Source organism: Zalophus californianus, chromosome 15 (genome assembly GCF_009762305.2).
Source record: "Zalophus californianus isolate mZalCal1 chromosome 15, mZalCal1.pri.v2, whole genome shotgun sequence".
NCBI classification, from domain to species: Eukaryota; Metazoa; Chordata; class Mammalia; order Carnivora; family Otariidae; genus Zalophus; species Zalophus californianus.
The window spans coordinates 23350357-23374751 of record NC_045609.1 but is presented as its reverse complement, the minus strand read 5'-3'; the positions used below and the strand labels follow the sequence as shown (position 1 = coordinate 23374751).

Sequence of the window (24395 nt, the reverse complement as noted above, 5' to 3'; positions counted from 1 at the left end):
ACTAGTTAAAAAAGTTATGGAATTGATAAAATGAAATACTGTATGGTCATTAAAATGCACTGATAGGGAATTATCTCCAAAATATTTGATGAAAGAGCAATGTAAAGATCTTTTTAAAAAAAAAAAAAAAGATCACTCTATACAAGCATCCAATTATTTAAATGGATAAAAAATACTTTTCCAAGAATTTACTGGGGGGTGCCTGGCTGACTCACTCAGTTGAATGGCTGCCTTCGGCTCAGGACATGATCCTAGGGTCCTGGGATTGAGCCCCACATCGGGCTCCTTGCTCAGTGGGGAGTCTGCTTCTCCCTCTCCCTCTGAAGCTCCCCCTGCTTGTGCTCTCTTTCTCTGTCAAATAAATAAATAAAGTCTTAAAAAAAAAGAATTTACTGGAAGCCATGGTTGCCTCATGGGGAGAGAAATGGGGGTACCCAGCTTTGGTGAAATTTATTTTTCATTTGTCTACACTTTGTTGTTGTTGCCTTTAACTGAGTATGTATATTCTTTTATCAACTCAAATTGAAAAGAAAAATATTTTATTTATTTATTTATCAGAGAGATAGAGAGAGAGAGAGTACAAGCAGGGGGAACGGCAGGCAGAAGGTGAGGGAGAAGCAGTCTAAGAAGGGAGCCTGATGTGAGACTTGATCTCAGGACTCTGAGATCATGACCTGAGCCGAAGGCAGACGCTTAACCGACTGAGCCACTCAGGCACCCCTAAACTGGAAACTTCTGGAAGGAACTCTCCCCTTCCTAGTAATGCTCTCCATTCTCAAATACTCTGAAGTTAAGAAATTTGGAAAGGACCTAGCTAGTAATTAATTTAATTTATCCAACCTGAAACAATCAGTTGGCAAATAGATATTTTTCTTCTAAAATCATATTTTAATAAAGGTATTTAAAGGCTTGAGATGTTTTCAATCATTCTACTGCAATATAATGGTTAATTTTAAGAGCTCTGTGAGTTTGATTTGTATTTAAGATTTTTACAATCTATATATAGGTTGGTCTTTAATAACCATTTATACATTGCTTCTTTTTATATAGGTCATGTATTCTCCTGGGAGAGTAGCAAGATTAGAAATAACAAATACAGTACAGAATAAATTAAAGTGCTTCAAACTGCATTATATAATTTCAGAAAATTAGTTTCACACTGAAACATTTAAATAAGAAAACCAAGTGATTTAAGGTGTGGGGGGGAACCATAGTATATGCATTTTTTTTTTTTTAAAGATTTTCTTTATTTATTCATGAGAGAGAGAGGGAGAGAGAGAGAGAGAGAGAAGCAGGCTCCCAAGGAGCAGGAGGCCCGATGCGGGACTCGATCCCAGGACCCTGGGATCATGACCTGAGCCGAAGGCAGATGCTTAACCATCTGAGCCACCCAGGCGCCCCATAGTATATGCATTTTAATTGCTATTGTTAGCAAGTTTTATCCTTGGCAGTGTGGTATCTGTTCACAGGGCTCCAGTAATGTGGCAACTCACTGGGTCAATATGGATAAAATTATTATTATTTTTCCTTATTTAAAAAAGTTGACTTCACTCTCCCTGAAGATGAATAGCATTTATTAGTCAAAATGTCAAAGGAGTATCGTAAAAGTAATTGTATTTTTATATATAATTCTCCAAACTCTTGTATACAAAATGTTCTTATTACACTTAGTGCCATAAATTCGGAGGCTGTTACGGGACAGGAGATAGCAAAAGGGGGGCCAATACTTTTCTAATTAGTTAGGATAATAAAATGTAAGGCTTGCTTTTCCTCTCCCAATGAAATGAAGGAGATATGCTGCTCTGGAGAGTCTACTATTCTGGCTGGTTGTGTTTGTTTCTGTGAAGTTTAGCATGACTCTCCTTGTACTGAGTCCTCAGGCTTTTTTCAATTTTTCTATTCGTGCATTAAAGGCCTCTTCCTGTATTTGCAGCTTTTCGTTTATCTCGGTCTGTGAAGACAATCATAAAAAAGTGGTTATGATGGAGCTATCTTTTGCTGCACATTGTCTTTGTGGTTTTGACATACTATAGTGCCTGAAGACAGACATTATCCCTCACACACCTTCCTGTTTTGCAGACAGAGCCGTGTTTCAGCCTGTAGTGATGTGATAACACTTTATCATATTTCTCTGCACATTCCCGATGTATAGCATGGCTGCTATGAACAGGAAGTGGTATTTGGACAGCCATTTTTCACATAGCCTTGTGTTGGAAGATAGGATAATTTATCTGTATTTTCAGACAGACTTTACCAATAAGCACCGAATCAGAAAAACTGCTCTGGTCTCAGTTAGTGCGGTGTTGTGTGTCCCCCCCAACCCTTTGCAATGATGTTTTTGTCTCCTGTGTAATACATTCTAAATGGGATCTCAGAAAGCTTCTGTTGTGAAATCACAACACAAATAATCTCACAATTAGAACAATTCTCATAATTAAGAATATTCATCAGACATTATAACTCTTGGAATTATGCCACTTTGTGGTATAGTTTGGGTAGAAAAAAGTATGTGATTGCTGACAGGTTTTAGTGTTTGCTGCAGCTGTGATAGCATTTAGCCTCTGGCAGTGATATTCTGTGGGCTGACACTGCTACCCGCACAATTCCAGAAACCCTTCCACATTATCTGAACATTAGTAGTCCCGGAAATGTCTTCCTTTTTTTCATGATGGGTAATAAAATTATGTATAGAGAAGCCAGTGGTGAACGATGTGGCAAAACTGGTGTTTTGTTTAGGTGATTTAAAAAACGTTTACGAGTGTATGAGGAGTAGTTTATACACATAACTATTAATAAGCAATTTGAAGTTTAGAATGTTAACATCTATAACATAATTTGATGTCTTCGGGGTAACTGTATTTTGAGAAACTTCTGTTATTTCAATTTATACAGAATAAATTTAAAAAATCAAATACTGTTTTGGGCTACATATAAATTTTCATTCTTATTTGTTTATTTATGAGTGTAATTGTAATAGATAGTTTTGAAGTGTACACCCTGGTTACCTTATCTGATGAGATTTTGTTTCACCTTCATGGTAAGAATCAATATTTCTGAAAAGATCACACTGGTGTCAACAATTCTGGATCCTTATGTGAGTACCCATCTTTTTGATTCAAGCTTTTTTTCATTGTTATTTTTTAAAGATTTATTTATTTTAGAGAGAGAGAGCATGCATGTGTAAGGTGGGGCAGAGGGAGAGGGAGAGAATCTCAAACAGACCACCCACTGAGCGTAGACCTGACGTGGGGCTCCATCTCACCACCCTGAGATCCTAACCTGAGCTGAAATCAAGAGTACAATGCTTAACCAACTGAGTCACCCAGGTGCCCCTGGCTCAAGTTTTATCAAGCCCTAGATGAAGCTCTGGCCTCTGGCTTCTCATTTTTTTCATTTTTCCTTTCTTGGTGGTTGGGTGGAGGAGGCAAAGAAGAATGAACATGGTCCTCCAGGTTACAAATGAACCCTGTCATTTTTCAGGAATCACTAATCTCCTTTGTCATGGTTTTAGTAGATGTGGAAAGAACATTGGTCTAGGAGACGGAGACATAGGGATTAATTTAGTTATGTAGCCTTGGACAAGTCACTGAGCCACTTTGGGGATTAGTTCTTCTTTTTTTTTTTTTTTAAAGATTTTATTTATTTATTTGAGAGAGAGAGAGAGAGAGAGAGCCCAAGAGGGGGTAGGGTCAGAGGAAGAAGCAGACCCTCCGCTGAGCAGGGAGCCTGATGTGGGACTCGATCCCGGGACTCTGGGATCATGACCTGAGCCGAAGGCAGTCGCTTAACCAACTGAGCCACCCAGGCACCCTGGGGATTAGTTCTTATCTGAAAAATTAAGTAATTAAAAATTAAGTATGTTAACATTATATGCTAACTTTTTAAAATTTTTTTTTAAGATTTTATTTATTTATTTGAAAGAGAGAGACACAGTGAGAGAGAGGGAACACAAGCAGGGGGAGTGGGAGAGGGAAAAGCAGGCTTCCCACTGAGCAGGGAGCCCGATGCGGGGCTCGATCCCAGGACCCTGGGATCATCACCTGAGCCGAAGGCAGACGCTTAACGACTGAGCCACCCAGGCGCCCCATATGCTGATTTTAAATTCATAATTCCAACTCTTAATTTTCTGATATATTCACCAGTGTTATATTTCAGTAGTATGGCCTTGTGAAAGATTTTTAAAATACGTTACTCTTGCTTCTTTCTGGCGTGCACCCTATTAGACCGTATAAGAATTGAAATGGTTTGAAGAAATAATCTTGTCACAATTCCAAAGGATTGAGAAGCACCACTCTAACTAAACAGTTAACTCTTCCCACTTTCAATTAATGTGTTCAATGTCCACTAATAATTTCCTTTCTTTCAACTAAGGACACAGGTACTATCATCTACCAGCTTCTGTTTCATGGTGTCACCAGTGTTTGCACATTAACTTGGGAGACCTTTCTGGTATTTCACTGAAACAAAATTCATTGACACAGGTGTGGGCTTGGGGGAGGAGGTTCATGAGGGTGAGGTGCATGCCAAATAGCGTTGTGTGCTGACAGAGGAGAGCTACATTTCAGATCTCTAGCCTATGGTGATCAGTACTTCGGTTCAGGGCCGACCAGCAGAGCCTGGACGAAAAGCCTCCTGCTCTGGTCAAGAACGAGGTTGTCATTAGTCTACCATATCTCCTTGTTATTCCTTGGAACACTGCTAAGCTGATTAGCTATCCCACCAACCACTAGCATAGGACAAGCTTCTATTGCCTTTAAGGGAAGAATGGAAAACTCATGACCTGGGCTCAATAGCCTCTCACTGACGACTACCTTGAGGTGTTCTCTCACTTAGCTTTTCTAACCTGGAAATTCAAGTTGACCTAAAAATACCTATCGTCCTAAGATGGCAAACTTCCCTCAAGGTTTTTACATTATTTTACCCTGTTGCTTAGGGCCAACAGCCAGCATTTAATGTAAGAATTTAGTGTTAGTATTCATATTTTTCTGAAATGTAATTCTTTAAATATATTAAAGTTTGCTCCATTGGGTACAATTTTATTATACAACTCAGGGCCAAAATAATTTCATTTTGAATGTATCTTTAAAATTAAAATACCTAAACTATATAAGCCTAAAATGTTTGCTCTATTCAGTATAATTTTAATTAACATCTCAGGGCCAAGATAACTTCATTCTTAATAAATCTCTAGAACTATAAAGTTCGTCAATGGGAAAGTAAGTGGATTAACATAAAAAATTTAAAAATTCACACTACATTCTCTGAAATTTCTGAATTATAGAAAGGGAAAAATGCCTGAAACCACACTGGAGAAGGAGCTCTAAAAATCTGTATTCAAAACATGAATTCTCTACTGCCTTTTCCTCCAAAAATTGTAATAACAGCATGGCTCTCAAATAAAGGAGAAAAAAAAACTATTGGAAAATTGAAAACATCTTGCAAAAACTAATTCATTAAATGTTTCTACAGCAAGTCAGTGTGTTCCTACACTGACCACTGACATGTGGCTACCTTTGAACAGGGATGCTGCAGTTTCAAGAGCCAGCAACATTGGAAGACAGGGTTTAGAAGGGGAAAATAACTTACCTATCTAAAACAGGGGAAAAAATTTAGGTAGGCAGAGAGTAATTAAACTTGGGACCTGACCAAGACACAAGGATAAACACTGAAATCGTGCCATACCACCGGAGTATTAAAGTCCAAAGTAGTGTGGTCGTGATATTAGAGGTTGTGTGGTTTTTGTGGATAACACTGGGATTAGAACGAGAATCCAGGTCATAGGTCCCATTCAGGGTCTTTCAACAGTTTCTGACCCTGGAAACGCTGGATAAATGATTTAGTCTTTCCGTGTCTATCATTTTTCAATTTATTTATCAGGGAAGTGCCTGGCTCATTCTCATGTAGTTTACCAGGATTATTGAGAGAAAAGACATAAAGGGGTTGCTAGAACTTGAAACATTGTATAAATCCACATCATCAAGCCATTTTATTGAAAGATTGGCAGTAATTTGGCCCAGACTAATGTCCATGAATCCACTTGAAATGGAAATGATTGCGGCACCTAAAGGATCTGCATCTCCCACCTCTGGTCCAAGTCCTTTCTATGTCTGATTGCATTTAGACGAACCAGCTAATGAACTTCCAGGTGCAGCAAGGTTGGCTTTAGGCCAAAGGGACAATAACACACATATACAACAATCATATTCTTTCTGTTATAGAGTAGTGGTATAAATGTTGCAAACTCTAACAGTAAAAAAAAAAAAAATATTCAATGAACAGTTAAGAATATACTGCTCAGTACATGGAACATGGCCTTGGTAAAGATGTTTTCAATTTTGGGAGCCTGCAAACAATTCTATTACTGTCTAGTAGTTCCTCAGCCATAATTTCAGAGCTGCAGGTTGGCAAAGGAGCCCAGGGCCATGATTATACATAAACTATATTTAGATGAAATGTTATCAAATCTAAAAAGGAGATATGTTCTGAACTCAGTTTAATTCAACTGCACTCTGCCCTTCCACACAGTAACCAGTTATTACATTCATGGGATTGTTAACAATAAAGCTTTGTGTAAAACGTGTTCTACCACTATTTCTGGTAAACACTAAACACCCCTTATTAAGCTGAGGACTTTGGCTGATTCTGTTGGTATCAAATCATTAAATGTTCATGTAAATAATGCATTAAAGTTTGATGATTAGACAAGTAACAAGGTATGCTTACGCCAAGCTAATCTTTTGCTCTTTCTAAATTAGTTTTTAATATAGTGTGCTTTTTATATATCATCTCATGTTCAGATAACAATTAAATCTTTCCCTGAGATGCATTAATATTTTAAACATGTAGTATGTTGTTCTATTGATTCATGGTCATTTCTATAAAAAATCGTAAATCTTCTTAAAATAGGCAATTCACTTACTTAACCATTTTGCCTGAAAAATGATGCAAGTCTTTGTGTTGAGGTAGAGATGGGTTTTTGTTTTGTTTTGTTTTGACAGGAAAAAAAGGTTAGACATAAAGTTAATCTGACTGATCCATGAGTGGCAGTTGCCCGGGATGGCTGTCCCATCACCATTTCCATGCAGCCTTTGGTGTACATTGCTTAGCTATTAGTGGTACGTAAAAAGGAACAAACTCTCTGAGAGGGAGTTCAAGGATTTGAAGGCCTCTCTTTAGAAATTTGGTGAGGAGACTTACCTAAGAATTATGGTTGATCTTCCGTGTTTGCTGTTAGAAAGATACTCCATTTACTCTTGCATGAGCCATGTTTACAGTATGATGGGCACGCAGTTTTTACCGTTTCACATTTTGGGTTTTGATGATGGATGATTGTGGCAACTGGCAACACACCCCACTCTAGGTGCTGTTGGGGAACCTGTTTTGTGATCTTACTGAGTCTTAGATGACTCAACTGTGAATTACGGGGAGATGTGAAATTGAAGTCCTCCATCATAAGCATCACTCTTGCTGGCAGAGTGTGGGTAGCGTTTACAGACATTAAGGCTCAGGTTGGCTAATTAACCAGTAATAATAAAGTAAGTGAGCATGCTATCAAGGCTGACTACCTGAATGCCGATTAAAATATCATCTGTGACTTGATCCAGAACTGCTTTTATATCTTTGATGGTGAAACCCACTAAAGGATCCACATCGGAAGTGTTGGCTTCTGACTGGGATTCATCAGGGCCTTGTTCTTGATCCAATCCCTGGAATATTAAAAATAAAGAACACTCAAGTGACTTCTGGAATGTTCAGTGATTTATATGTAACCTAAAACTTCCCCTGGGTACTTTTCTACAAGGAATGATGTTGATCTGAAAGAAGGTTTTGATTGGATGTTATCTTGCATTTCTGTTATTCATGAGCATCAGGACAGATCAAGCCATGGTGCTGCTAATCAGTGCTTACTTTGAGGAGAGTGGAAGTGGAGAGATTGAAATTGCTGAGCCATCCTCAGCTGGCCCACCAGCGAGTCAACCCTAAAAGAAATATTTATATTGAGCTGGAAAAAATCAGAGGGTAAGAAAATGGAAGAGCATTTAGTTTTTTCCCTCCTGCCCATAGAGAATAAAATGCTGAGACAAGGTGAATTAAGAGACAGAAAGAAACCTACCTTCATTTCTGTATCCAATGTTGGGGGTGGCTCTATGAATGTTGAATAAGTATCAAATGAGATTCCTTCTTCTAGAGGATCCGGGAAGAGACCACCTGAAGACTTGACAACCTCTAACACTTGCTGGAGGGGAAGAAAAGAGCTGTATCATGGTGACTAACCACAATTTCGGCCAATTCATTCATTTCCCTCTCTATATTGTAATGAATATATAGTATATAATACACAGCACATATTATATAACATATATCATACAACCTATTATCAATTAAATTAATTAAAATTATATGATAATATATAATTATGTATAATTAATGTGCATATAATTTTTATATAAGTGTGCATATGCATATATATAGTGCCAAGTCTATTATATTTTAAGTGCTATTTCCTCTAAATTCTTGACACCACTGCCCTCTTAGGTTCTCTATTGCTTTTTGCTCTCTGTATCTCTGTATCTGATAATTAGCATTTTATTCTTCCCACTGTCTTATTCTTTTTCTATACTATGTGGCTTAGGACTTCATTTTTTAAAAATTTTTATTGTTATGTTAATCACCATACATTACATCATTAGTTTTTGATGTGGTGTTCCATGATTCATTGTTTGTGTATAAAGGACTTCATTTTATACTGTCTTGATCTTTAATTGTTTTATGTGTCAGTGTTCCCTTCCTGTTGCCTACAAACTCTCTGTAGGTAGAGACCGTGCTTTAGATCCTCTGTATACCTTCTCCAGTTCTGGCAGGGTTTGTGTGCTTAAAACATTCACCAACAGCCTAATCGTGATCAGTGTTACTCAGCAGAGTGTGGCCATTCTTGGGGGCAATGGAAAAGTGGCCACCAAGAACTTGGTGATGAGGACAATAAAGACTCTGAAGGTTAATGCATAAAGCCAGTGCACTATGAATCAGAGAGGAGATCTGTAAAACCAACCAAAAATACAGAGGGTGAGGCAAGACCTCACTGTGAGCACTTCAGAATTTTGTAGCAAGTGTGCAAATCTGAGGGAGGGTGATGGTTGGTCAACACTGGAAATGAAGAAACAGGAGTCAAAGAAGTCAACTTAAGCAGTGTCCATCCCACCGTGACTTGAAGGTGAGAAAGAGAGGAGGGTACTGATTAAGGCAAACATCTGAATCACTTAATTAGTTCCTTTTGTTCTGATTCTGTGTTTAACAAGCAACATCTTGATCATAATTTGACTTCCCATCTCCATTGATCTATAAAGACGTACCCAGTTCAGTGCTTTGATCTTCACGCCTATTACATTCCTCACTGTACATTGGTATATTGATGTTCTCATTTATACAGTGAGCTTTCTTTTGAGGCCCAGAGGTGAAGCCACCCACCATGTGCTGACAAAGACAGCCCCTGAACATATATGTTTAAAGACAAAACTCTGGAAATGCATAAAATCACCAGTTAATTACCATCCTACAGGACTTGGAAAAACCTGAAATCATCATCCATTCCCTTCTAACTTCTTTACAATATTTCAAGTTAACTTACCTGTTGAACATGTGATCATTACAACTTATAGGTTGTAATGTTTCATCGTTTGAATACTTATTAGTATTATTAGTATTCAAATGTTTTTTTATTTAGATAGGTTTGGGAATGTCTTGAAAGCTCAAGCTATTCCTTGGTTGTCCCAGTGTATTTGCATTGAATTCATATTGTTAACTTTAATTCGATTTTATAGGAAGCTGCTGCTTAGTATAAATATAGAGAAGAACTGAAGTTTTAGAACTCTGTAGTAAAGGCAATTTGGAAACCAAGCGATTAAATGGTTGGCTTAAGGTCAAATCATCACTTAGTGCCCGGGCTGGGAGTTAAACCCTGCTGTGCCAACTTCTCGTCCTGTGCAGTTTTCAATATCCATGTCATCATGTTGCCATACTTGGAAATTATTGATTATTATTAATCACTTAATCTCTATTCTGTTAGGTGACATCATTCCAGATTATTCTTCTTAAGTTGACTAAATGTTAATCAAAATAGAATCTAAAATATATATATATATAAGAACAATTCTTTTCTGTCATCATATTCATAAGTCATTTTTTCCCCTAAATGGGACATACAAACATTTTTTTCTTCCCACAAAATTATTTGTACCTTTTTTCATCATGCTTGTTTTTCATCCTCCCACAACTTATATTGCTCTTTATTTTACCAAGCTAAGAAAATGAAACAGCTAAATATAATTTAGTGTCCTTTGCAACATTATCAGTAAAATAAATAAGCTGCACGTGAGAATCTAGAGACGAGGGCAGATGATGAGGCATATACTGAGTGGTATAGACTTTCACAGAGGGTGAGGAATAGGAATTTGGGGGAAGTGGCGGTGAGCTAGCCATTGGAAAGCAGAGAGAAAAGAACCCAATAGGGTTTACTGCGTTTACTGTAGACCCAGAGAAAGAAAGCATGAGCAAAACTTCAAGGTAAAATATTTCTTTTAATGAAGCAGAATTTTATTTTGTTGCTCTTGCCAAATTTGTCTTGCAGCTCTGCTTTTCTGCACACAGGCTCTTTCTGCAAATTGTTTCTGAGCCCTTGGTGGAAGTTCTCAGCAGATGGCCTCTGCAGCCTGGTGGTAGCCAATTCCCCCCGCCTCCACTTGTGCCCTTTCTTCCATCGGATCATACACGTGAGTGCAAGCAGATATTTGTGTGCAAGTTTTGTCCCTCACACCTCTGTGGTCCACATTTCTTTACAAGGCTCATCTGAACTACTTGCCAACTATCCAGTTTTCCTGGTCTTTGGCATTGGGTGTGTGTGTATGTATGCGTATGTGTGTACTGGGCACATACTCGGGAACTTGGACTACTCCCAGCCCCACGTTATTATTATTATTTTTTTTTTGGTGGAGTGAAACTCCTGTTTATCCCAAGAATCTCTTTTGCTTGATTTTTATGAATATAGCTCATAGCTCATACAGGTATTCATTTGATTTAATTCCTGCACAAAAACTGGGGGTGAGAATTTCTTCAGAGTGTTTTGCATACTATCAGTGAACCAGATCATAGCTACATTTTTCTCTTTCACAGAGAGTTACATTTGGCTTTGTTACTAAGATACTACGAAGGAAAGAAATGTCCCAATTTCAGAGGGGGGTAAATATAAAGTCATCTCATTAATAATAAGAAGGCATACTGTCAGATATATAGTTTGAAATAAACCTAGCACCAGAAGCATCATAGTGAATTTTCCCCCCATTAAGTAATCTTTTTAAAAAACAAGTTTAAGGAAAATTAGAATCAATAATTGTGGTGAGAGCACAGAGCCAGCAAATATGTTTAAATGAAACCGTCTGATGCAATACTTTCTTGAAAAAATACAATTAGGCCTTTGTATTTTTTTTTAACAAAACCTCATGTTTTACAACATCACTGGTTCTGTAATAAAATCTATTTAAAACAGAAAGACATGGTCAGCTTTATTAAGTTAGATTTTCTGAAAGAACGTTATAATTTCCTCAAGTCTATGAATAGTTGAGGCAAATTAAATAAAGCTAGTTTTATAACTATTTTTATACATTCCTGTAGCATTGTAATTGTCTCATATTTTTTTCCTCAAAAGTCTAATATGTTACCTCTTAAACCTAGGAAAATAAAAACAGAAAAAGGATCAAGTATGTTTATTAAAAAAATACTCCTATTTCGTACCCTGATTTAGCAAGTACCCTTTCTTCTTCTCTAAGAGAATAGCACCCATAATCTTTAGATCAGGAAACAAAGGAAAAGACTTTAAGTGACTTGCCTGAGGCCTAATGCTGAGATTAAAAATCAGGAGTTTCTGATTATACACATACATCCATTTGGCCAAATGATTGGTTTTGCTTGACTTTCAAATACCCCCTAAATATTACTTTGAATGTAAAGCAATAAATGTGTTTCTCTTGCCATTTTTGAATGCTTGCACACAAATGGATATAATAAAAACAATCATGTTGTTCCATGTGAATGCCATTTATATTTTTTCTGATAATGAGCAGACCATTTGAACCAAGGTGAGTACATTAAAAGCTCTAATAAAGAAGAGAATAGATTTCTAAACAGAATAATGGACTGTTAAGTGCACATACAATAAATAACTTCTACAGATGTGGTCGCTAGAAAATTAGTTTTGCATAACTTACCAATATACATTTCCCCCAGATGTTATCTGTTACATGAAAATTAACTTAAGTTGGCTATATTGTTCATTACGTGCACACTGCATTAGTGTTATTTAAGATGGTTTACAATCTGAGCTTTAGTTGAATTGTGCTATGGTATTTAAAGAATATCAAGTAAATGGCTTTTTGGTATAATTTAATACTCGTAAGTACAAAATTTCATCACTGAAACATTATGTAGGTTTTAAAAAATCCAAGATCTTTACAAGCCAAATGAAATCACTAGAATACTTTTAAGATGTTACATATTCAATATAAAATGGACATCTATCATGGGAATAAGTGATAGGAATTTTGAGTCCTCCTGGAACTAAGTACAGGGTCAGTGTAGGTTTGAAGAATGCTTATAGGAATTAGAATCTGCTTCAGATCTTACTGTGTCTGAGAAGAAGTATAAAAATTATATCTGAAAATTGTGTTACTTCATGCTTTCTTTTTCTATTTTATGTGTTAGTGTTATTGATAGTACAAACTCTGGCTTACTGTTTTTGTTATTGTGTTGTATTTTAAATGTTTTTTTTGTTACTTATTTTTTTATTGTTTTTCTTTGGAAAAAATGGTGGATGGATTTGTGGGTTATGGTTGTACTGACGAAATCTATGATCAAGGTGGCAATTACTAAATGATTAAATCCAATTATTAAAATATTCAAGATATTAAAAAATGCCATTGAAATGACAACTTTCCACTGTTTTGAATGGCAGAAAGCAAGATAAATCTGTTAAAACTTTTTTGGAGTGATAGAAATACATACAAAAAACTGGTATGCTTTAAAAAGACATTTGTTTCAAATTGTCAGATGATGACTTCATATGTAAATCAAAACTCACTACAAAATGTGAAAGTTTCAAAAAGCAAACTTTATTGCAAACATTTCCCAATACTAACTAAGGAAAAAAGGCACAAAAATTCCTGTAATGTTTTAACTATTTTCTCCCCTTGAAAAAGGCATTACTCATTTGCAAGTCTAATGAAGAGGTACATGTGTGGTTCTGGAAATTTTTAACAAAAATTGTAACCCATTGCCCACAATATACTACACAAAAAGTAACAACACATGAATGCCACCTGCAAAATGCAATAAACTCTGGTAATGTCATACTGAGGCCATAAATTTAAAATCAAAAGAGAGGAAATTCAAAAGCTCAGATTATCAGAGAAACTTCAATTAATCCATTTCTAAAGTGTTTTCTTTTGTGTTCAGGCCATTACAGACTTCTTAATATACCCCATAAATGTAGAATGTCAATTCTGCTACAACAGTCCTCCTCCCCCTTTGCATTTTTGACTTGGAAATAAATTTGCAAATGCAGCATATTAATTTTCTTTCCTGTGCTTAATATGCAGTATTTACATTTTGAAAAGGTTCAAAATGTTGCCAGGCTTCTGCAGGGTATGAATAGACATCTAATAACAACTTCTATTTTTATCCACAACATACTGGCAGTTTGAACATCTATAACTTAACAGAGCTTTGAGACCACCAGATCCACATGCTGCTCACCTCAACAGTGACCTTTGACACAGGACAAGTTAGGACAGGAAATGAAGACTACCCATTCCAGCTGAAGTGGCAAGGAGGAATTTAAGTTGGCAGGCCCACAGTAAACCAAATTGCAGTCTGGCTAGGACACTTGAGTTAACACCTTGTGCCCATTTTTATTTATATCTCTTGATTTGATCTTGTTTAACCTGGGCTTGAAATTTTTTTAAAAAGTGAAATAACAAAAGAAACCAATTCCAGAATATTTTAGACATCTTTAGTATTTCCAAGTGTGGTTCTGCTTAAGGCCAACATTACAATTTGAAAAGAAATCTGAGTACTCCTATCTTAATGACCTCAGACAACAAAATCCTCTCTAATGAATTTGAAAAAAAAAGTACCTTCTTGTAGTATAAATGCGATTTAGAAGGAAAAGATGTTTTGATCTGTCTCTGGTGTAAACATTTCCTGAGGGATAGAACAGTTCTTCAGATACCCAGATATTTTCTAAAGATGGCAATAATCTGGAAGAAAGACCACTGAATTATAGGCTTTAGACTTGGCTCTATTCCTAATTGTGTGATGCTAAGAAAATCCCTAGGCCTCAGTTTGTTTATCTGTAAGAGTAGGATAATGATAATTGCTACCTGGCTACTTCATTGGATTGTTTCAAGCATAAATTAGATAATGTGGATGAAAATTCTGGGAGTTCTTCAAAGGGAAACTATTATTAAACCCAAAGGTGTATTATTATTATTATTTATAATTACTGTTATTATTGAAAGGATCATCTTTCTAATGCCAGCACTGGAAGACAGAGTAGAGTAGCCATATTGAGAATACCGTCCATGCTATTTCTATATGAAATTGTTAACATTGCCCCAAGAGTCCAGCTAATGCAGAAGAGTTTGTTTATAAGGGCACGCCATCACCCTGTTTTCATATAGTCACAGCCTTTAAATTACCAAATATAAATCCAATGTCATCGTATTTGAAGAATTCCTTGGACCCAAATAACTTCTCTCTGGAGAGCTAGAGAACATGACATAGTTAGTTGTTCTGCGGCACGATCGGGACTGAGGCAAACCACGTATTTAGAAAAAGAGAATGTTTACATCTAACTTTCAAAATTAGAAAAAGCTGCTCCTCCACCCTTCCCCACCCAATTTATCACTTTTTTCACCTTTCGTTTTTCAGCATCCAGTGTGGTCTGTGGTTGTCCAGACTGAGCTCACTTCCAAAAGATTCCCTTTAACAGATGTCGTCAAAGGTAAGGAGTTAGGGCCTATAAGACACATTTTTTGCGTGTCCTTCTTGTGAAAATTGAAACACCAGAGCTCTTGAAACTGCTAAGTTCAATATTGTACTTTTGGTTCCTAGATTGACCTTATCTTGCAACTTCCTCAGGGTGAGAGAGGGAAAGTACAGTTGGTTCTATCATAAATAATTGGAAAATAATTAATGCTTTTCAAATATTTTTTTTTAAAGATTTTATTTATTTATTTGACAGAGAAAGACACAGCGAGAGAGGGAACACAAGCAGGGGGAGTGGGAGAGAGATCCAAGATATTTTTAAAAAGCCACTCAAGAGTATATTTGCTTAGCTTACTAAGTTACACTCTAAAAGGCATATCCTTGAACTCAGTGTAAAGTATTTCAAACAGTTCTGATCATGGATAAATGCGTTTTGGCTTCATCTTGGCATTCTATTTAAATCTTGATGGTTTTTAATATTTAAAATGGAGGAAATACTCTAAATTATCTCCTGTTTCAAGAATTAAGTATCAGTATCTGTAAATTAGTCAGCATGATAAAGATGAGTTATGCAATTATCTTTGCGGAAAGCCAGTGTTGAATTTTCAAATATAAATTTAAAAAATTGATTTTACATATGTTGCATTCTAATTATATCTTATGATAGCTTCTATGAAGATGAAATTATTTCATGGCCTTCATATTTGTGAATACTCTTTTTGAACAAGTACCTGGAATTTGCAGAAATCATCCGAGACAATAAGTCATAATGAATAGAAGAGAAACTACGGTAAATGAAGGAACCCTAAGTCTTCGGTTCTAGTCTTTCTCTTTTCACGGACTTCCTGTTATTTTCACAGCTTAAATTACCTGAGTAAGAGGAGACTGAAACTATTTGGATAAAGCTATCCATGTAATTTACTTAACTTCAAAGCATACTAATTGACTTGCACTTCAGTCCTGAAGTCATCATCCGTTGGAAGCAAAAAAAAAACCCTCCAAAACAAAAAAAATTCTAAGAACTATATTGAAATTAATTTCATTTAGAAATATAAAGCTTTTTTTTTTTAGGCCAAACTAGAATGTTTGTAGAGTGCTATGAAGTATTTAGAGCAGTCAACATAATATTATTATTCCTGACCTCTTAGAACCAAGATGTCTATTTTAAGTAATCTGACATTAAAAATGTGCTGGCAAATATAGATTAAAAAACAACACAGGAAGTTGTAAATCAGTTGGTAACCCTTAGCATCAAGGAAATAAGAGACCACGAAAATGTAGTCATTTACTTTAGTCAACCTCAACTTTAATTTTTAACTAAAGAAAATTCACAGAAGGCATGATGTTTACATTTTGGATATTTTATTCATAGTTTGTGTGTTTCCTTTTTCCCCAGTGGGCTCATAAATTATTACAAGGAAACATGTTGTCACAGTTATAAATATTTCCCCCTCAGCCTAGCTCCCTCCACCATCCCTCCCCCAGCCCTCCTTTTAAAATCTCTACTAACTGGTTCTTTAAGTGCAGTAGTCATTCTTCTTTGATCAGCAGGGCAGGATTTTCGTGCTTCTGAGAAAACTGCCGTTGATTACTCTTGTGTCCCTGGCGTTCTGGAAACAGGGTTCTTTCACGGAGCACCCAGGCCCTTCCTTCCATGCCGGGCAGCCCATTATTATATACATGGGTATGTCATTATTTCAATAATCTAAAAAGAGTCTTGTCTTTCCTTCCCAGGAACAGCTCTAGGTCCTCTAAGTTTCTGAGGCTTTTCATGGAATTGGAATTCTTGGAAATTAATTACAAAACTGGTTTTGTGAACAATGGCACACATAGCAATAGATTTTTGCAAAAAAGACCTTTCGCTTATAATCTGTTAAGAAACTGAAATCATGGCAACTCTGAAAAATTTAGGTGGTATCTGTATTCCAGATTTGAATGTTTTAGAAATCTGGAATTTTTTTCCCCCTTAAATGTTTAGTCAGAGTCCTGGATTGGCTCTGCCACTCAGTAGAGAGTATCTCTGGAGCATGTTTTCTTTATTTGTAAAATCAGGGGGTGAGGCTAGGTCATCTCTAGTTCAGTTACAGATGCTATATCCTACGTTACTAAATTTCAAGTGGCCTTTTCTGTATTTATACAAGCCTCAGAGTTTCCAGGCTCTGCAGATCCTCAGATTCCGTATTTTTCTGTCGCGATGTAGAATATTTGGATGACAGTCTCAGTACTTAATGGAATCTTAGACAGGCTGCAGCTTGTCCATTTATTTCTACTTAATTATCTTCCGCAAACCTGTTCCTCCTTCATTTTCTTTATCACTTAATGACATCACCGGCTTCTTGGTTTCTGGACTCAAAATGTTAGGGTTGTCTTCAGTTGGTCCCTCTCCCTCGGTCCTAATATTAAATCAGGTGTTGGGGGCACCTCTGTGATATGTCACACCTGCCCCCTTCTTTTTCTTAACCGTGCCCACCGGGTAGCCTCCAGAGCCAAGATCTTGCCTTCAGAGATCGTGAACTCCAGCCATACCGCATTATTACCTTCCTACGATGCACACTGCCTACAACATAGTGGGGTCTCGATAAATATTTGCTATGGGAAAAGAGAAAGCCAGCCAGCCAGACAGCAAGGGTGAATGGAGGTGCTTTCCCAGCCATGAGTGTTGCCTGTGATGGCGTCTTTGCTTGGAGGGCACTTCTTCCGAATCCTGGCCAATCAATATTCCATCTGCCCTGCCAGGCTAGCTCATTCACTCCAGGGATGTTTTCCTTGGTCTCCCTTGTGCTTCAAAGGATTTTGCTTGTTCCCCTTGCAGAGTATTTGTTCCATTGTACTCGGGAGTTATAGCCATGCAGGAGGGATTTCCCACCACTTTGTGGAAATGACTTGAGGGCAGAGACCGTGTCATTCATCTTGGGACCCTAGCTCAGGTCTTTGTACAAAGGTGGCATTCATTAGGTGTTAAATACTCCATTAGGGTAACGATTCATTTAAAAATTTTCAGGGCTGCCAATTTGTTTGATCTGCTATGATTCAGTTTTAAAAGTTTAACATGAAAAAATGTACCACCTGGAGAAGCAAATCTAATGGTTTATTGTTGCATCAGGGCAATACATGTATTTCTCTGTTATGAATGAGTCCTAGAGTATTTGCTTGATTACTGTAGTGCCAAACAACAAAACCACCTCTCACTGACATGAATGCATTGCTTAAACTAAGAGTTGTTTTACACAGTATAGTCTAAAATTCTAGAGAATTCCTCAGAGATACCATTTACCCCTCCACAGCTCCTGATGGAAGTAACATTAACATCAGAAAATCTCTAGATCTGAGTTGCTCAATTCCAGGGTCCATGATTCACATTGCTCTCCATGGGCCACCTACCGGCATCTCCAATCCTCGAAACAAATGTGAACGGTACCCATTGGTGTTGTGGCAGCACTGGCCACCATCCAGGAAAATGAACATTGCTGATAAAGAAAAGAAACCTCTCGTTTATTGAGAATCTACTCTGAACCTGGCATTGAGCTAGTTAGAAAGCACATTATAAATATTAGGGCCTTCAATTCATACTACCCTGTGAAGAGAGGTTTTATTGACCTCATTTTTTGAATGAAGAACCTAAAGCTCACAGAGGTTGGGTAACTCGGTCAAGGTCACACAACTAACTAGAGAACGGCAAATTCCAGCAGAACTTGAACCCAGATCTATTTGACTCCAAAGCCCATGCACCTAATCCTTGGGCGGCAAGTGCAACCCACTGTTTTTTTGTTTTTTGTTTTTTGTTTTTTGTTTTTTGTGGAGTCCCAAAAATGTTTCTCTCTGCTTTACAGGTGAAAAAATACAGGATCAGGAAAGTAAAATGATATATGCACACTAGGGATCTGAAAGCATAAGTTCTCAGGGAATTTCAGAAAGAATTTGTTCACTGGTTCCTCGCAGCCCTACTGTGCATAATTCCAAATTAACTCAACAAAAGTAAGACATGGAGGTTGTAATTTTTTTTAAGATGGCGAGATGTAAAAGACATTTGTTTTATAAACAAATGTGAGAACATGCTTAATTCATTTGTGTAAGCAGGAAAGTATAGGAGCATCAGTTTTCTGTTGGTGACTAAAACTGCATGTTCCCGCTCAAATAGCATTTTGTCTCATTTGTTGTAATTGTAATTACTGTTTTCTTTGGAATCACAGTTTTTTTCTAGGAATAGGCACATGCAGAAAAGCAACCAATAACCTAGACAGTTAAAAAACACATTGAGAAATGAGTATGGTTGTGTGAACAAATCTCTTGTGATTATTCTTCCACTGTGTGCTGTAATGTGCTTTAAATCCATTTCCATATTTTTAATTAACACTTAGTTCCAAAAAACTTTCTGGAGGCCATTTAAATCACAAATGGAGGAAAAAACAAATTTGCTTTATCAGAAAATTGACTATAGACTATTTTGATGGCTTTTATTATTTTTACATTTTAATGATTAAAATTAAATATAGCCCAATTACTCATGACAGAAGACAGTGAAATAATTTTCATGGCTGATATAATTTTAAAGTCAAACCTGGGTGAATGAGATATTCGTTCTGTTGTGGACGAGTTTCATTGTCCATCCTGTGGCTCTAATTTCTGATCAGTCCCATCCATTTCATGAAAGGAATTAGACAGCTGTACCAAGTTACTCCTCTAGCAGAGACCCAGTGGTGCTTTGGCTTGATCTCAACAGCTGTCCTGTAGGGACTATAGTGTTTGTTCTGTCTCACAGATTTTAGACACCTGTTTTCATAGTTTGAATCATTCATTTCTTTTGAGTGAAAAGCAGAAGGCACAAATTTTATTTTAAAATTCTTTGCACCAAAATATCACCTGCTATATTGAAACACAGTCATTGTCGTAAGGCATAACTGCAGCTCTCTGAGGATGCTTATTCATATGTGATCCTACAACAAAGGCCACTGTCCTCGTCTAGAAAATGGGGATAATAGTAGTTACCCACCACATGGGTTTTGTAAAGATTAAATCAATATGTGTAAAGCACTTACACAATGCCAGGCATGTAGAGACAGCTTAACATGTGAAGCTTGTTTTTTTTTTAAATATATATTTCCATGTCACTTATTTATGTCTACGATAAACAAAGATCTCTTGAGGGTAGGGACTTGGTCTATTTTGTTCCCCACTTCACCTCCTGCCAGGCGGTGGATAAATAATGGGGAAGTAATAAATATTTATTGAATAATTAAATGTAGAAAATCACTGTGGTCAATAGATCATTCTACCACCATTTCCCCCTGCCATAGAAGTCTACTGACCTACAAGGTCCCAAATTTTACGATTTTTTTCTGTATCTCCTCCCTGCCAGCAGCCCATGCCCCCAACTTTGGCCATCTACTATGACCTATAACTCAGACTGCTCCTCATCTGGGTGTCCAGACTGGCTTCTTGACTGGACATATTCTCCCCCCTATTAATGGTTCAATTCTTCCAAAAGGCATCCATGTGAGATGGAGTTATGCCACATGAATAGATTGTGGTGGTAAGACTGGAATATTAGGATGAGTGTAGCCTTTTCCCTGATGAAGAAATTATTCAGGCCAGGAAAAGCCTTGAAGGATCGTTCTGGTTTTCACACTTGTATGAACACAGCCCTGGCATGAAGGGTTGCTAATGAAGCCAGAGAATGTGGCCCAGCATGTTAATTTACTTGATGCAGGGTACTTCCTGGTATTTATAAATGAACTCCATACATTAGGCAACTGATATTTAGATAAGAAAATCAGAAAACAGCACATGCTGTAATATAGTGCTTCAACAGATTGTAGTATCAATCGATTCCTGCAAAGCTAACATCATTTAAGTAATCAAAAACAAGCAAGGACAATGAGCTACTGTTTTGAAATCCTGTTAGAAATAAGAAACCAGGACTAAAACCATTCAAATAATAAAGGTAAATTGCAAAACTAAGCCATAGTATTAATTGGGTTAATCTAATTATACAATCTACAACTGAGCCTTAACCGATTTTGGATTGGAGTATCATTGTAAACATCAGCCACCTGATTATCATCATTGCCCTCAGAGAAGATGAAGCTTTTACCTTTGAGGGATCTGGTGGTTCAAGGCATGTTTTGAAGAACAGATAGAATATCAAAATGTTATGAAAAGGCACATTCTATTTCTTAAGCTTCTAGTTGTATTTGAAACATTTTATTCTGTTCATCTCAGCAATGATGGTAAATACGAAGAAACATCTGGGAAGATAATATTTTAGTCATTCTTTATTCTAAAAAATAGCATTTTCCTCACAGTTTGTTTCAATTGGTTTCCTTACTTGCTCATTGGCAAATAATTTTATTTTTGGTTGTAGACACAGAAGTACAGCCTTATAATTAATTTATCCTTTTATTAGATCGATTTTCCTGCTGGTAGATCATAAGGCATTTTATTATTTTAGCAAGAATTTTTTAAAGCGTTTGCTGCTACATCTCTGAACTTCACCATCTCACTAGCATCTGTCAGATTTAATCACCTACAGAACTACCTTATAAAAATTACCTTATCAGAAAAAGTGTCAACTTGTGAGCTTCGGTGTGAGAATTGCAAAATAGAGCCAAGCTACACTAACAACTGCGGTGCTAATTTATTGTAAATTATGTTTTTTTTGTTTGCAGAGATAAGACACGAGAAGTGTTTCTATTTAAATTCATTTCCTATTATTTCAACATAAATACAAAACAGCTCGACAAAAATGTGAGGAGGTAGAATATTCCTTAAATAGGTTCTAGTGATAGTAAAATTTATTTTCCAAGCTATCAGTACCAGTCATGTCACATTGTTCTAGGTGCAGAATCAGACAGCACAATTAACACAAAACATGGATGTTTAGAATATTAGATGGGAATTGTTGATTGTCATGTGAAGAGTGATGATTTATAGGATATGAACTGGAAATAATTGCATAGCAAGCTGGGCTACAACAAAGCTTTAATTTACTGGGCTGACACTGTAAACTCATAATGTGTCGACCTGGCACCAGCCATGATGGATTATGGCTGTTCTGAACACATAAGCATATCCCTTTCATGAGCATTCTGGGAACCGTAGTTCAGATGACCCCAGTAAAAACAACTGCCATGGTTTGGCCAAGCTGGTTCTCTAAGAAATGTAAAAATCGTGATGAGTCATTATGTTATTAAAATTCAGAACCAGGTGGCAATGAATCACACGACGTTATCACCTTCAAATCATCAAAGGGAATATAAATTGGGTCATATAAAGTACCATGAATCTCACTGCATTTTTAACTAGATGAACCTCTTATATAAACAAGGTTTTATTATTATATTTATTGTTATTATTATTAAAACTAGAGTGAAATTTAGTGCACATAAAAGTGAAGGGCTAATGTTGCTGGCTTGAGCCAGAAAGAGGGTAGATCTGTATTTGTAGACTGCTTTATGTAGCACTGGCATTACATTTTGACCTATTCTTGTCTTTATGAGTCAATGCCAAATGTGGGAATTTGTATAATTCTTAAAAATGCATGAGTGGATGGGGCACATGGTGAGAGGTCCTCAAATCAATTTTGTTTTTTAAGCTAAACTAGACTTTGAACTAGAGAACTTGAGAACCAGCTGTAGGTCAACCCAACTGTTCCATTATCCTCTGTCCCCTTTTTTAATACATTGGATCTTTCAAAGAAAACAGAGTAGAAATACCACTTAGCAGAAAAGTAAAAAAACATTTTGCTGGCTTTGCTATGACTTTTTGCTAGTAAGCTGTATGCTGTACCAGATCTCATATTTAAAAGAAGAGTTTTGCCTCTTGAATAAGATTTAGATTTCAGTTCAGTTCAATTGAGCTGGGTACATTCCATCTGGGTAGGATTTCTGCGCTCACAGGGGTTACAATCCGGAGGTGAAGTTAGAAGGAAGGGGGTACAAAATCAATTATAACAATGTGGAAATGGCTACAACTGGGCTAGAATAGGGGACTGCTGGGTCAGTCATACTTTATCTAGCTGATGACTGAATGATGTACCAGTTAGGGGATCAGCCGGACGAAGACACTAGCCAGGAAGGGAAGGGCGTGCTGGAGTATGTGGGTGTTTCCACTGTCAGCTAGCTAGCTCCTCTTCATAATAATTATCCAAAGCCAGAGGAATAAGTGGCATTAAACCACTTGACTATAAAAACATTTTAAAATAAACTTGGCTCTTGAAGAAGTTGTGCATAATTGTTAATTGCTGATAAATACTACTTTGCTTGTAAGGATGAACAGAAGAAATACTATTGTTGGCTAATGGTTATTTTTACTTAAAATGTTTATAGTTGGAGGGATACAAATAGGCCTCTGGTCATAGATTATGGAAAATGCATTGATAGTTAAATATATTTTAAAAATCCAAATATTAATAACTACTGACATTTGTGTAGTCCCTTTCTCCCAAAGCTCTTGACAAACATTACTGACTATACACATACAGGAATAGAACTGAAATGCTGCTACTCTTTCAAAGGACAAGATGTTGATTCAAGAGAAAAGTAGCAAATGGCTGATCTACTTAAATATGAGTCTACAGAATATAGGTGTGCATTTGGAAATGAAAACTCACACCACAGCACCTCCCTCCCAAAGCATTTGTCATATTTTATTTCAACCTTATTGAATTAGTGGTTTTATTTAACTCCATTTTTTACTAAGACACAGATGGTGTTTATATATTTTTTTCTTAGATGGAGATTGAGCTGGTTTATGATTGCTGCATGGCAGTGAGTAAGGACCAGGGCCAATGGCATCTCCTTTCTGAGGCCATCAGCTCTGGCTCTGTAGTGCCTCCTAGGGCTGAAATGCCAGTACAACACAAGAGTGCCACTGAAGGACTAGTTTTGTTTGATTATGAACTAAGATTACCCTCAGTTATCTGAAAGAAACCACTTGGCTCAATCAAATTTAATTTATAAAATATTAGATCAAATGAATTGTTGCTGGGCTGCTTGGTGACATCGATTAAAAATATGCCATGTTTGTCATACTTACTTGAACAAAGTGTAAATTACATGACAATAATCATTTTTAAAGATGAGACAACATAGAATGTTTAATGTATACTTTTAGGGCTCTTACTGCTAATTATTAATTATTTTCTTGCATTCTCAAAGTATGACTGGCAATGACAGAAATATAGTTTCTTTACATTTCCTGTAAAGATGTTAATATAAATCCTACATGTCTTCAAAAGTTCAGCTAAACTCCCATCTCCTCCTTAAAGCTTTCATAATTTTTTTCCCAGAAAACAAGGCACTCTATGTTTCTAAAACTCTCACATATACAGTCATTTTTAGCATACCTTTACTGAGTCTGTACTA

General features: G+C 36.6%; 1 protein-coding gene across 2 annotated transcripts in view; it reads right to left on the bottom strand.

Moving 5' to 3' along the window:
- Positions 1–1557: 1557 nt before the first annotated feature.
- The window catches only part of CABCOCO1 (ciliary associated calcium binding coiled-coil 1), a 134911-nt gene continuing 112073 nt past the window's right edge, over positions 1558–24395 (bottom strand). For both annotated transcript variants that reach the window (XM_027597035.2, XM_027597036.2), the window contains 3 exons: positions 8114–8236; positions 7566–7706; positions 1558–1951 (listed from right to left, as the gene is read on the bottom strand). In XM_027597035.2, coding sequence (XP_027452836.2) covers positions 1877–1951; positions 7566–7706; positions 8114–8236 — 339 coding nt within the window. In that variant the 3' untranslated portion in view covers positions 1558–1876. The remainder of the gene's footprint in view (positions 1952–7565; positions 7707–8113; positions 8237–24395) is intronic.